We start from the raw sequence: 12308 nt of genomic DNA on the forward strand, positions 1-12308 counted from the left end.
CTGGGTTCCTAAGCAGCTAAAATGAGGGATTAAAATGGCTTTATTTCTACAGAACACATTTTGTCATCTGATCTCCGTCCGTGACAGGGGTAAGAATAAGTAACTTATGGCTGCACTCTTAAAGAAGCAACAAATCCCTGAATATTGTGCTTTGTTCTCTTTCAGATAGTAAATCACCAATTGCTTATCTAGGAAAAAAAAATCTATAGTTTTTATTTTAAAATAAAAACGTTCATTTTAATTTTCAAACAAGCAGTTTTTCCAAAACACTTTGGCTGCAAGGGGCAAACGAGGCGATGGAGAGCGGGACACAGAGGGACACAGAGAAAAGGCCCTGACCGGAACACTCAGAGAGGCCCTTGCTGGGAACTGTCCTCTCGCTGCTACTCACAGAGAAGCTCGGCAAATGCACTGGAACATGAGCCACAGGGTCAACGAGAAGCCGTCCCTAACCCACATCCCTAGAGATGCTTTCAACTTGTACTCACACCAGCAATGTGAGGCCCCTCCTCCCGATCCAATCTCGAGGGTTCTATTCTAATGGAATTATATATTAAAGACACGGGCAAAGATGTACACATTAAGAAAGTTCACCACAGCATCACCGATATTAACAAAGAACCTGAAACAACCAAAATTTTCAAGTATGGGGATGGATAACTAAAGTAAGGTAGATCCACTAGAGATCTACTTTTCAATACTGACACAGGAAATTACTTACTTGTGATACCATGTTAAGTGAGGGGGGATATAGGATACCCAGCTGTATATATGTATGACTCTCAACTTGGTTTAAATACATATATTACATGCATTTTTATACACCAAAAGGAAATTCATAAATATATCAGCCAAGGTTAGCTTGTTCTAGATGGAGGCAAGATGAATGATTTTTATTCTTTTTTTAGACTCATCTATAATAAACATATATTACTTTTGTATCAGAAAAAAACTAAGTATTTCTAGTATGCCTACTCTAAAATATCTTATTTAAAATAGCAATTGTCAGCCTTAGGGAAAGGCTGCTAAAGCCCAAGGCTGATGAGCCCTGGCCAGTGTGGCTCAGCTGGTTGGGCATCTTCCTGTGGACAGAGGGTCGTAGGTTCAATTCCCAGTCAGGGTACGTGCCTGGGTTATGGGCTTGTTACCTGGTGGGGGTTGTGCAGGAGGCAGCCGATCGATGTTTCTCTCTCTTTCCTTTCCTCTCTCTCTCTCTAAAAAATCTTTACAAATAAAGTTCAACGTTGACTCAGTGAACAAAAGACTCAAATCTATACAAGTAACTTCTGAAAAGGATGCGACACCTTTTGTCCTAGTCTAGCCACCATGGCTTTGCAGGAAGGTCTGCTGGGGAGCCCAATCCTCCTTCTCACAGCAACCACTGCACCTTAATTGATCTTGTACAAGTCTTTTAACTCTTAGCATGAGGATCACATGGGAAGAGAACGAAAGAGTCTTAATCCCTGTTTCAGAAGAAGTTTTTCTTAAAAAGCTATCAAAATGACCCCAAATAAGGAACACACATTTAAAAATATATACTTTTATTGATTTCAGAGAGGAAAGGAGAGGGAGAGAGAGAAAAATCAATGATGAGAGAAAATCATTGATGGTCTGCCTCCTGCACGACCTCTACTGGGAATTAAGCCCACAATCTGAGCATATGCCCATGACTGGAATCGAATCCAGGACTCTTTGGTCCACAGGTCAATGTTCTATCCCCTGAGCCAAACCGGCTAGGGCTAAGGTCCGTAAATTTTGAAACATAAATCAAGGGTTGTGTTCAGGAACAATGTATAAAAGTCTTGGCTCAAGAAGGATGTAAAACAAAATCTTTGAGTGCCACCTTGTGGCAAGTCTGACTACTACATGACCACCTGTCAGTCTCCATAGGCTCCAAACAGTATGGGCAGAGACACAGGCCCCTAATAACCTACAGCATTGAACATATGGTCCCCACAGTGCATGGTACTATTCATTTTCAAGGATTTCTAGTTTAGACCCCAGAGATGACTTTTTGAGGAAAAGGTGGAATGAAGGGGCAGAGGAACAACATGCAGGATGTGCACGTGTGTTTGTGGGTTGCTGTTGACCTGCCAAAGCTGCACTGGGTGTGTGTGTGTGTGTGTGTGTGTGTGTGTGTGTGTGTCCATTCATGCTCACATATGATGGTACTGCTGCATGGACAACTATCTCTTCCCCCAAGAATATTTACCAACCAACTTTATAAAGTTATGAAGAAACAATTTTTTACAGTTACAGTCAGTAAGTTTTGTGCTTAGAAGTTTTATTTATCAATGTTAGAGCAACCATCACCAACTTGGGCACATTTCATGTGTAAAGTGGCGACCTCACATTTTGAAAGAAAAAACACCCCACTGTTTTAACATCTAAACACATAAGAAATCGCAGTGTTCCAGGTATGGGGGAAGGTGGAGAGATCCTCACTGCAACCAGACTCCAGGAGAGGATTAAGTGCTGGAAAGAGGTCAGTATTGCAAATTGATGGAAACAGAACTCTGCAGGGACCTGATGCTGATTCTGAGAAAAGATAATCTTCCTCCCAGAAAGGGATTAAGCTAAAAGCCTCGCAGTTATGGGCAGGAGGATGGCAACCAGCAGACAATGAACAGCATAAGAGGAAAAGCACAGCAACTTATCGAAGCTCTCTGGGGAGATGGTGCTGAGGCTCCCCCGCCCCCCCCCCCCCCCCCAGGTGGAAGGCCTGTCTCAAGAAAATGATTCCTCTAGTGCTAGTGTGGAAGCAAAGAAAGGATGTGCCGCTTTGGTCTTTGACATGTCGAGGGAAGTAAGCTCAAGTGTGTGAAATAAACTGAAGTGATTCCGTTGAGAATGGATCCCAAACAGGTGCATTGTGGGACAGCAATGGGCCAAAGAATTTATCGTTATGAGGCTGAACTGGGAAAATTAATCTGAACCCTTGATTGTCTCTCAATTCCCTAGAACTTTTTCTCCCCTCCTAGCCTGACGGTATTGAAATACTGACAGCCCATTTGAGATAAATCAATGTACTGAACAGGGAGAAATGTATTAAAAAAAACCTGAGAGTCCTGACAAGTCACTTCAGGGAGAATCTTTCATTTGCCATCTGCCCAGGGAAAGCAGAAGAGAAAGAGTAAAATAAATTCAAGACCCTCCTTATCCACAAAAAATAAAATAAAATGGAGAAAAAAGAGAATTTTCATTCTGCCCAACTAAAATTCAAAACCATAAGCTCCCCTTAAAACAAGAGCCATGCTCCATCCACCAGAAGCATCCTGGGATCAGTATGGGTTAGTATTCTGAGTTGTGTCACAGGCTTTGACAATTAACAACGTATGAAAACGGGAAGAGGTGACGGCTCCACCTTGGCTGCAGCTTCCCAGCGGTCCTCACGACAGCTTGATGGGAAGGTCCTCCCCGTATTTCCGGAGCAGCTTCTGGTGGTTGTGGTCCACGGACCACTGCTGGGGCAGGTGCTTGGGCTGCATGGAGTCCAGGAAGTGCTGGCGCCAGCGGCTCTCCAGCTTCATGAGGGAGCGCAGCCCGCCCCGGCCGTGGCACCGCACCACCTTCAGCCCATGAGGAATGTAGTTTTCATTGGAAATCCTGCCAAGATACAAAGTATTATACAAAGGTCGGAGGGAAATGGGCACAGGACGGTCTCACAGATGCTCCACATGCTGCGGGCCACGGGGCTCACAGAGTATGAGGGAGGCTGCTAGACTAGCGGGCGGGCTACATTAATGTCTCCAAAGCATCCTCTTTCTCTTATATGCTGCTGCTGCTGCTGCTGCTTCTTCTTCTTCTTCTTCTTCTTTTTTTTTTAAGTTTGGGCATGTTGCCCACAATTCAACAGAGGGCATTTGGGGACTCAGAGCTGACCTTGTGGGGAAGCCACTGCATCGTGGTCAGTCCCCTTTAGAGGACTCTCCTGTCTGGCCTATGAGGGTGAAGAGGGCTAGCCCTGTATTTACTCCAGGATGCTCAGTTACCAGCTCACGCCTCTTTCAAGTTATTCATCCTGAACCATGCCCAGTATTTACACGAGGCTGTTCAACCAGGCTGTTAACCTGTGTTCCAGTTTCTCATAACAGTGCAATACCTGAGTGTAAAATTCAAGGGAGGGGGGGGGGGCCTTTCTTTAGGACCTCCCTCCTCACAAAAGGAATGCTAAATCAGATCCAGAAGAATGATCACATCCTGAGAAGTGTCACACCCATGACAAGATCACAGCCTGAGAAGCGCTGTAGTCACAATGAAAGGCTGCGGTGGCTCGCTGTGCAGCTGGTGCTGTTTAACAGGAAAACAAACCCCTGCTTCCTTCCCAGCTATGCTGAGGGGCCTTAAAACCTGCTCTGAAGCCGGGAGAACAGTGCTTTCACCTCCTCTGAATAAAGCTCTCCTTTCTCAGGAGCCCCCTGCCCGGCAAACACAGCTCCTCTCCCTGCACCCACGCCCCTCTCATCCTCCTCCCAAGACCCCGCCAGTCTAGCAGCATCAGTGCCTTCTGAGTATTTCTGGACGTTTTACTAGTTAGCTGCTGAGCATCCCCACTAACTTGTCTATCTTTTCCAAAACAGCTGTTTTTCTTGGTCCTAGCAAGATAAATACTAGAAAGGTCTGTGGGTGGAAGGGGAAGTTTGGTTGCTTCAGGAAACACATTTGGGGAGTGGTTAAAGGAGCCAGTGTCATTAATTTCTAATATGACCTTGGCAGGTTACTTAATTTTAACCTCAGGGTATCTACGGCAATATGAAAGTTGGAAAACAAAATGTATTCTATAACCTCAATGAGGATAAAATTCAGTAATAATTTTTTTAAACTATGATTTTCTTTTTTTAAAGTAAGATACAATGTTAGTTAACAGTAAGAAGCCTAAATTATACCTCATAGGGTCTGCTAAAAGAAATAAAGCAACTTCTGTAAAGGTTAGTAGCCTGCTAGATAAATATATCTATAAATATTTTATAAATATTTGCTGCTACAGTTAAAGTATTTTGGGGTTATTTATAACAAAAATATTATAGGCAACCAGCATCACTAACAGAGTTTTGTGAACTTAACAGTTCAATTATTTCAACCCCTAGGACTTCTGAAGAAATTGAGTTGGGAAGCAGAACTATAGCAGGTGGCCCAGAATTTTTATCATCTGCATTACGGAAATATTCATTTCTTAGGACCACAAACTTCTCATTGAGGAACACTGACTTAAGGCATATGAATTCAACTGTGTACTAATGGAGGAGGAGGTCTGAGAAAATAAGGAACGAAGGAAAAAGGAGAAAATAGTAATGGGATTCTGGCCAGCTTCCATCAGTGGGTCAGTACCCTGGAGTGCAGGTGGAACAGGACACATGAATCCATTGTCACAATCCCCACAAACCTGAATGAGGTGAGACACAAACCACACATGCTGTGTTTCATGGACAACTTCAGTGATTTGAGGGCATTTCCTGACTATTATTTTCATCTTATGTGCTGACTTGAGGATTTACTTTTGCACTAAACATATAAAGCACAACTCTACTGCATTTCAACTTTCCCACTAATCATGAAAACTAGATATAAGTATTATGACTTAGACTCTAAGTCTTAGAGGGTCATATACTTTAAGATAGAAAGAAGGAAAGTCTCCTATAGAAAGGAAATTCTCAAATAGATTGTTCTATCTCACCCCCGAGGTATTTTAAACCATTAGATACTGGAATAATTATGAGATTATGCACTGCACCTAAATGACTAATGGCCCTTCTCCCCACCACCCCCCCACACACACACCCCCAGCCCCCCAGATTAATCCTCACTCCTTCTCTGACCAGAACTGTCCATTGTACCTGGTCTCCAGGCTGGCAGCCTCTTGAAGCATCTCCTCTGTGACCGTGTCTGTGCTATAAAACTCTCTGAGAGGTTTCAGCAGCTCCTCCTTTCGATGGGCAGGCAGGCTTTCGGCGTTGAGCAGGGCCCTGGCCCCGGAGCGCATCTGCCGGCGCTCTGGATCCTCCAGGAGGCGCAAGCCCTCCTCAGAGCCAATGGGGGCCTGGAACTCCTTGGCCAGCTGCTGCTTCAAGTGGTTGTCGTAGTAGTTGGAGATGGCATGGCAGGAGGTGCAGAGCAGCAGGACGTCGTGGGAGTTGTGGTCCTTCATCTCAATGGGGAAGTGCTTCCGGTACTCGTGTGGGATCACGTTCTTCCTGAACAAGCCCACCCAGAAGGCAGTGCTCATTAGCACGAGACAGAGAACACACCTGTAGCTAGCACAGGGGCCGCTAGGATTCTGATCTGGGCCTGAACAAAACTGTGAAGCCTTGAGTGCCACAACCCGACAGAGATGACATAAAAATACTACCTATTCCACTCTCGGCCCACCTACAGAGAGAGGCAGCTTCTGAAGGAACTGTTCTCCATTCTTCGATGAGCAGAAGGGACCACTCTCTTTCTGCATTCCAGAAACTAAGAACTGGGCTCAGGAAGAGTAGGGGCACCAGAGCAAGGCCAGGCCGAGTGGCAAAACTCTCAGGGAAACTGGGATGCACCCTCAGGATCAAGTGGGCAGACTCCAGCAAGGCCCCTGAGGGCTCTGCATACAGCTACAAAGGCAATTTCAGTGCAGGCAGACAAGCAGGCAACCGGCACTCACCGAATGTAGGAGTCTTTCTTGCCACACACTACACACAAGTTCTCTTTAACCATCAAGTAGTAGTCTCCTGGGGATTCCGGTCTTCCCGCAGGTTCAAACTGTAGCCTGACTACAAAAGGCTCTTGACTCACCAGCTCTTGGAGAAAAGAAGTCTTAGTTAGTATCTGCCTGTTCAGTTGTGCCCCAGAGAAGAAAAACCACCTTAACTGTTCTTGGCTGTCCTGGCAGACAACACTATTTCTGGGTCTTGAATAGTCCTGTCCCATGTGACTCAAGGTCTCTCTGCCTACTTCTATCCATCCCTCTCCCTCCTCCCACTCCCCACTCCTGCCAGTGCCCACATGCACCTAATTTATAGATCAAATATGACAGTTGACTCTCAAACCTCCAATGCCTTTGTCCAGGTACCACTGAGCTTTTCTTCGGTCACAAGTGCACAGGGGCTGCCCATCAGGAGCATGGAGGAAGCAGTTATCATAGAGTGGTGATTTTCTGCTGGGAAGGGAGAAAGAGGGCTAAACCTGAAAGCTAACTATTGGTCAAGGCATCAGTCATCTTCCCATGTTCTCTTCTGAGTGAGCTAGGCTATTCTCAACACCACCGCCAACAACAAAACTGAACATGGAAAGAGCATATTAATTCCTCCATTTGCACTGAACTAGGAAACAGAAATAAAAATGAAGAACGTATACTTCTAGTTTCAATACGTATGAACTGGGACATTACGGACTAAGTTCTATTGTGAAACAAGCAGGAACAGAGCACTGCCCTTTGGAGTAATCATTGGAATAAACAAAGTAAATTAAAATGAAAGAACTTGAAGTTAAAGTAATGAGGGCCACGTGGGTTTATTTCTGGCTCAAACACAACACTTGCTTCGATTTAATTATCCAGTTCCTGAAGGAACTTTGCTACAGGACCAGAGGTTATTAGTCATCTCTCTGCAACGCGGGCATAAATTGTGCAGGAAAATTCTCCTTGGCTGGGGCGTAACATTGGCTGAGAGCTGATGCCATTCTAAATAGTCAAATACTAAATGAACAAGAAATCAGATGACACATTTCTCCTGAAAAGTATGAGGCACTTTATGTTATTCACAGCTATCCTGAAGCAAGCAGGAATGATTAATTATACTTTCATTTATAACTGGAGAAAGTATAGGTCTAAGGTCAAATCAGGGTCTGAGACAAAGCTAAGTTAAGCTTTCCTCATTACCACTCCAACTGCTCAACAATGAAGAAGTAAGAGGAGTCCTAGCTGGTTTTGCTCAGTGGATAGAGCATCAGCCTGCAGACCAAAGGGTCCCAGGTTCCATTCCCGTCAAGGGCACGTACCTCAATTTCAGGCTCCTTCCCAGCCCAGGCCCTAGTCAGGCACATGCAGGAGGCAACCAATCAATGTGTTTCTCTCACATTGATGTTTTTCTGTCTTTCCCTCTCTCCACCACTCTCCCTAACAATCAATGGGAAAATATCCTCAGATGAGGATTTTTTAAAAAAGTAAAAGGAGGAAAGTACACAAATAAATCAAAGGATAGCTCCAAATGTCCTTGAAGGAAAGGAAGAATAACCCCTGGAGAACCATTGCTTCCTTACCACACACGCCTCCTCCCATCCCCAGGGGCTTTTTGTTCATGTGCCTTTTACTGGAGGCTGGGCCTCTGACACTTTACTAGACAGGAAACAAGTCAATTACCTGGCAGAATAGCCCACCCCCAGGGGCTTTCTTTTATGTTTTCTGGGGTCTCTCCCTTGCTGGTTGCCGGGCACTGTTACATCAACCTTAGACTTCTTATTTCCTGGTTTTTGCTGAGATTCTGTTGCTTCCCCATTAACCTCTTCTCCCAATCTGCTAATTCCTTTGCTTCGGAATGGGATGTCTACAAAATCCTGGTATTTCTCCAAAACTTTTCTCCAGCCAATGCGGTCATAATTTTCTTTTAAAGCTGGATTCCTAGAGAAAGGGTATCCAAGAAGATGGAGAAAGAGAGCCACGGAAATCTGGGCATCCCTGGCAGCATAAATCACCTGAAGAGAAAAATCAGAGATCAGTGGAATCTAGAAGGCAAACCAGAGAGAGAACTTCAAAGGCATCACAAAGATATAAACAACTTCCAGGTCTAATTTAAGATGTATGATAACCTAGACATCTTCTTAACAACTTTATTTTGAAAAATGTAAAACTATACAAAAGCAGCCGAAACCAGTTTGGCTCAGTGGATAGTGTGTTCGTCTGCAGACTTAAAGGTCCTAGGTTCGATTCTGGTCAAGGGCATGTACACTGGTTGTGGGCACATCCCCGGTAGGGGGTGTGCAGGAGGCAGTTGGTCAATGTTTCTCTCTCAACGACACTTCTAGCTCTCTATCCCTGTGGAAAATCAATAAAATATATTAAATATATATATATATATTTTAAAGCAAATCAAATGTGTAATGAATCCTCATGTTCTCTATGTTTTAACTAAAATAGTTAAAATAATTACTTACTTTAAATGCTTGAAAATCCTAATCTATATAAATCAGTGAGGTTTACTTCTGTTTACATAATTTTATTGTATCTGTTACCAAATGCACTGGACAGATTTTTTTCAAATCTGGGGTAGAGTAGTTACAACTAGTACATGAACTTCACTTTGGGGATAGTCATCATCTAGAACAGCCTAGACCAACATTCATTAAGAGGCCTGTGTGACTGCTCTCAATAGTTTGGCTCAGTGGTTAGAGCGTTGGCCTGTGAACTGAAGAATCCTGGGTTCGATTCTGGTCAAAAGCACATGCCTAGATTGTGGGCTTAATCCCCAGTATGGGTGTGCAGGAGGCAGCCGATCAATGATTCTCTCTCATCATTCATGTTTCAATCTCTCTCTCTCTCTCCCTTCCACTCTGAAATCAATAAAAATATGTATTTTTAAAAATCACAAAGCCCGCCGAAACTGACTTGGCTCAGTGGGAGAGCGTCGGTCTGCAGACTGAAAGGTCCCAGGTTCGATTCCGGTCAAGGGCATGTACATTGCTTGTGGGTACATCTCCGGTAGGGGGTGTGCAAGAGGCAGCTGGTCGATGTTTCTCTCTCATCGACGTTTCTAACTCTCCCTCTCCCTTCCTCTCTGTAAAAAAACAATAAAATATATTAAAATAAACAAATAAAAATAAAAATCACAAAGCCCATTTGTGGAATTTATTTATTTATAATGAGAAGTCATTATCCAAGCAATTGGTTATAAGCAAGCTGATGATAAATAAAAGCAGTCAACAGTATAATTAATAGCTTTTCTCAAAAAGGCTATAAAGACTTTAAGATTATTATTTTTTAAAATGTATTTTCACTGATTTCAGAGAGGAAGGGAGAGGGAGATAGAAACTTCAATGATAAAAGGGAATCATCGATCCCTCCTGCATGCCTCCTCCCCCACCCTCCAGCCCCGGAAATCGAGCCCACAATCTGGGCATGTGCCCTGACCAGAATCGAACCATGACCTCCTGGTTCATATTATGCTTATTAATTATTACTAGGTCGATGCTCAACCACTGAACCTCACTGGCTGGGCTTATTTTAATTCACTATAATAACCAACTCTGTCATGGGCATAAACAATAATGTGGTGATTTCGGTGGGGAAGAGGGTGAGTGAAGATGGAAGAGGGTATAGGGGGATAAATGATGATGGGGGAAATTTTTTAAAAATTAAATTTAGCCGAAACCGGTTTGGCTCAGTGGTAGAGCATCGGTCTGCGGATTGAAAGGTCCCAGGTTCGATTCCGGTCAAGGGCATGTACGTTGGTTGCGGACACATTCCTGGTAAGGAGTGCAAGAGGCAGCTGGTCAATGTTTCCCTCTCATCAATGTTTCTAGCTCTCTATCTCTCTCCCTTCCGCTCTGTAAAAAAAAATCAATAAAATATATATTTTTTTAAATTAAATTTAAAAAGCATACACACACAAAAAACAAGCCTGGTAAACGGAACTATTTTTTTAATTTTTTAAATGCTTAATAAAATTTCCACCTAGACCCAACAATCTACATATCTATCAGCAAGCTGTCTCCCATTGGAAAATAGTATACTTGAATGAAAAGTTCTGAGTGCTTTTTAACAAATTATTTTTCAAGTGATAAAAAAACAAAACAAGCCAAGATCGGTTTGGCTCAATGGATAGAGTGTCGGCTTGGGGACTGAAGGGTCCCGGGTTCGATTCCGGTCAAGGGCATGTGCCTTGGTTGCGGGCATATCCCCAGTAGGGGGTGTGCAAGAGGCAGCTGATCGATGACTCTCTCTCATCGATGTTTTTAACTCTCTCTCTCTCTCCCTTTCTCTCTGTACAAAAATCAATAAAATATATTAAAAAAACAAACAAAAAACAAAACAAAACAAAACAAAAAAAACAAGGTACTTGCAACAAGTGGTGCTGGAACAACTGGATATCTACATGCAAAAGAATGAAGTTGAACCTCTACCTCATAACACACACAAAAATTATCTCAAAATGGATCATAAACCTAAGTGTAAGAGCTAAAACATAAGACTTTTAGAAGAAAACAGAGGAGTAAATGTTTATGACTGTGGGTTAGGCAATGATTTCTTAGATATGAAGCCAAAAGCATGAATAATTTTTTAAAAATAAAACACTGACCCCATCAAATTTAAAAACCTTTGTGTTTCAAACGACTCCACCAAACCTAGCTGTCGGAGGAGGGCGGAGGGGAGAATGGCTGCTAATGGGTACAGTGTTTCTTTTTGGGGAGCTGAAAATGTTCTAAAATTAGATTGTGATAGTTGCATAACTCTGCAAATATACTAAAATCCATTTATTTGTACATTTTAATGGGTGAACTTTATTGTGTGTGAATTACATTTCAGTAAAACTATTATATTTGATCTTAGCCAAAAGGCAGAGAGACAATTCAGTAAAATTATTAAGAGGAAGGAAGCAAAGAAGGAATGAATGAACAAACCAAAGCACAAAGAAGTAACTTACTCAGGATCACAGCAAATAAGAAATGGCTGTAGAAACCAATTTCACATAATTTGACTCCTACATCTCTCTCACAGGATAATGTTAACCTTAAGATACTAGCTATTGCTAACTCCATAAACAACATTTTGGAAGGATGAACAAGTGGTAACTGATGTGGCCACCAAAAGAAGGCTGAAACCTAGACCTCTAATAGGGGGTAGAGACCAAAAATTAAAAATCAAATTAATTTGAGCCTCAAAAAACAGCAAAGCACAAGGAATGAGAGGCAGCAGTTGTCTGTGAAAGCAAGGAGACACACAGGGGTAAAAACAGGAGGATAAGGTGAAAGTCTCCATAAAGCACACTTAAACCCCAGACCTCTATATCACAGGGCCAATTACTCCTTCTCTAACCCAAAAGAGAGAAAGTTTGTAGAACCAAAACTAAAATAGAGTCATTTATGTCAGGGACAAAATGGAGCAGGCCAAAGCAGACACATTAAAGAAAACAAAACTTCACCTAACATAAATTGCAGGAATTTATAACTCTCCTCAGAAATTGGCAGAGGATGCCAACCAATCCCCAAACACCAAGTCTGTTCATCCCATCTTTGGACTTCCTTGTTCCTGTCTCAGCTACCCGGATCCAAATAAGGAAGAAGACCACTAGACAACCAATAAGCTGAAAAAGCCAAATAACTTCGGCATTTACCCTGGTCTG

General features: G+C 42.9%; 1 protein-coding gene across 4 annotated transcripts in view; it reads right to left on the reverse strand.

Annotated features, from left to right (window-relative positions):
• Window positions 1-233: 233 nt before the first annotated feature.
• EXD2 (exonuclease 3'-5' domain containing 2) overlaps window positions 234-12308 on the reverse strand; it is a 61392-nt gene continuing 49317 nt past the window's right edge. For 3 of the 4 annotated variants that reach the window (XM_045579353.1, XM_045579356.1, XM_045579348.1), the window contains exons 5-9: window positions 8333-8664; window positions 7023-7132; window positions 6638-6773; window positions 5835-6191; window positions 234-3606 (exon numbers count right to left, since the gene is read on the reverse strand). In XM_045579353.1, coding sequence (XP_045435309.1) covers window positions 3390-3606; window positions 5835-6191; window positions 6638-6773; window positions 7023-7132; window positions 8333-8664 — 1152 coding nt within the window. In that variant the 3' untranslated portion in view covers window positions 234-3389. The remainder of the gene's footprint in view (window positions 3607-5834; window positions 6192-6637; window positions 6774-7022; window positions 7133-8332; window positions 8665-12308) is intronic. The other variant, XM_036433230.2, reaches the window with a different exon arrangement.

The sequence above is a fragment of the Pipistrellus kuhlii genome, unplaced genomic scaffold (genome assembly GCF_014108245.1).
Source record: "Pipistrellus kuhlii isolate mPipKuh1 unplaced genomic scaffold, mPipKuh1.p scaffold_m20_p_1, whole genome shotgun sequence".
Taxonomy (NCBI): domain Eukaryota; kingdom Metazoa; phylum Chordata; class Mammalia; order Chiroptera; family Vespertilionidae; genus Pipistrellus; species Pipistrellus kuhlii.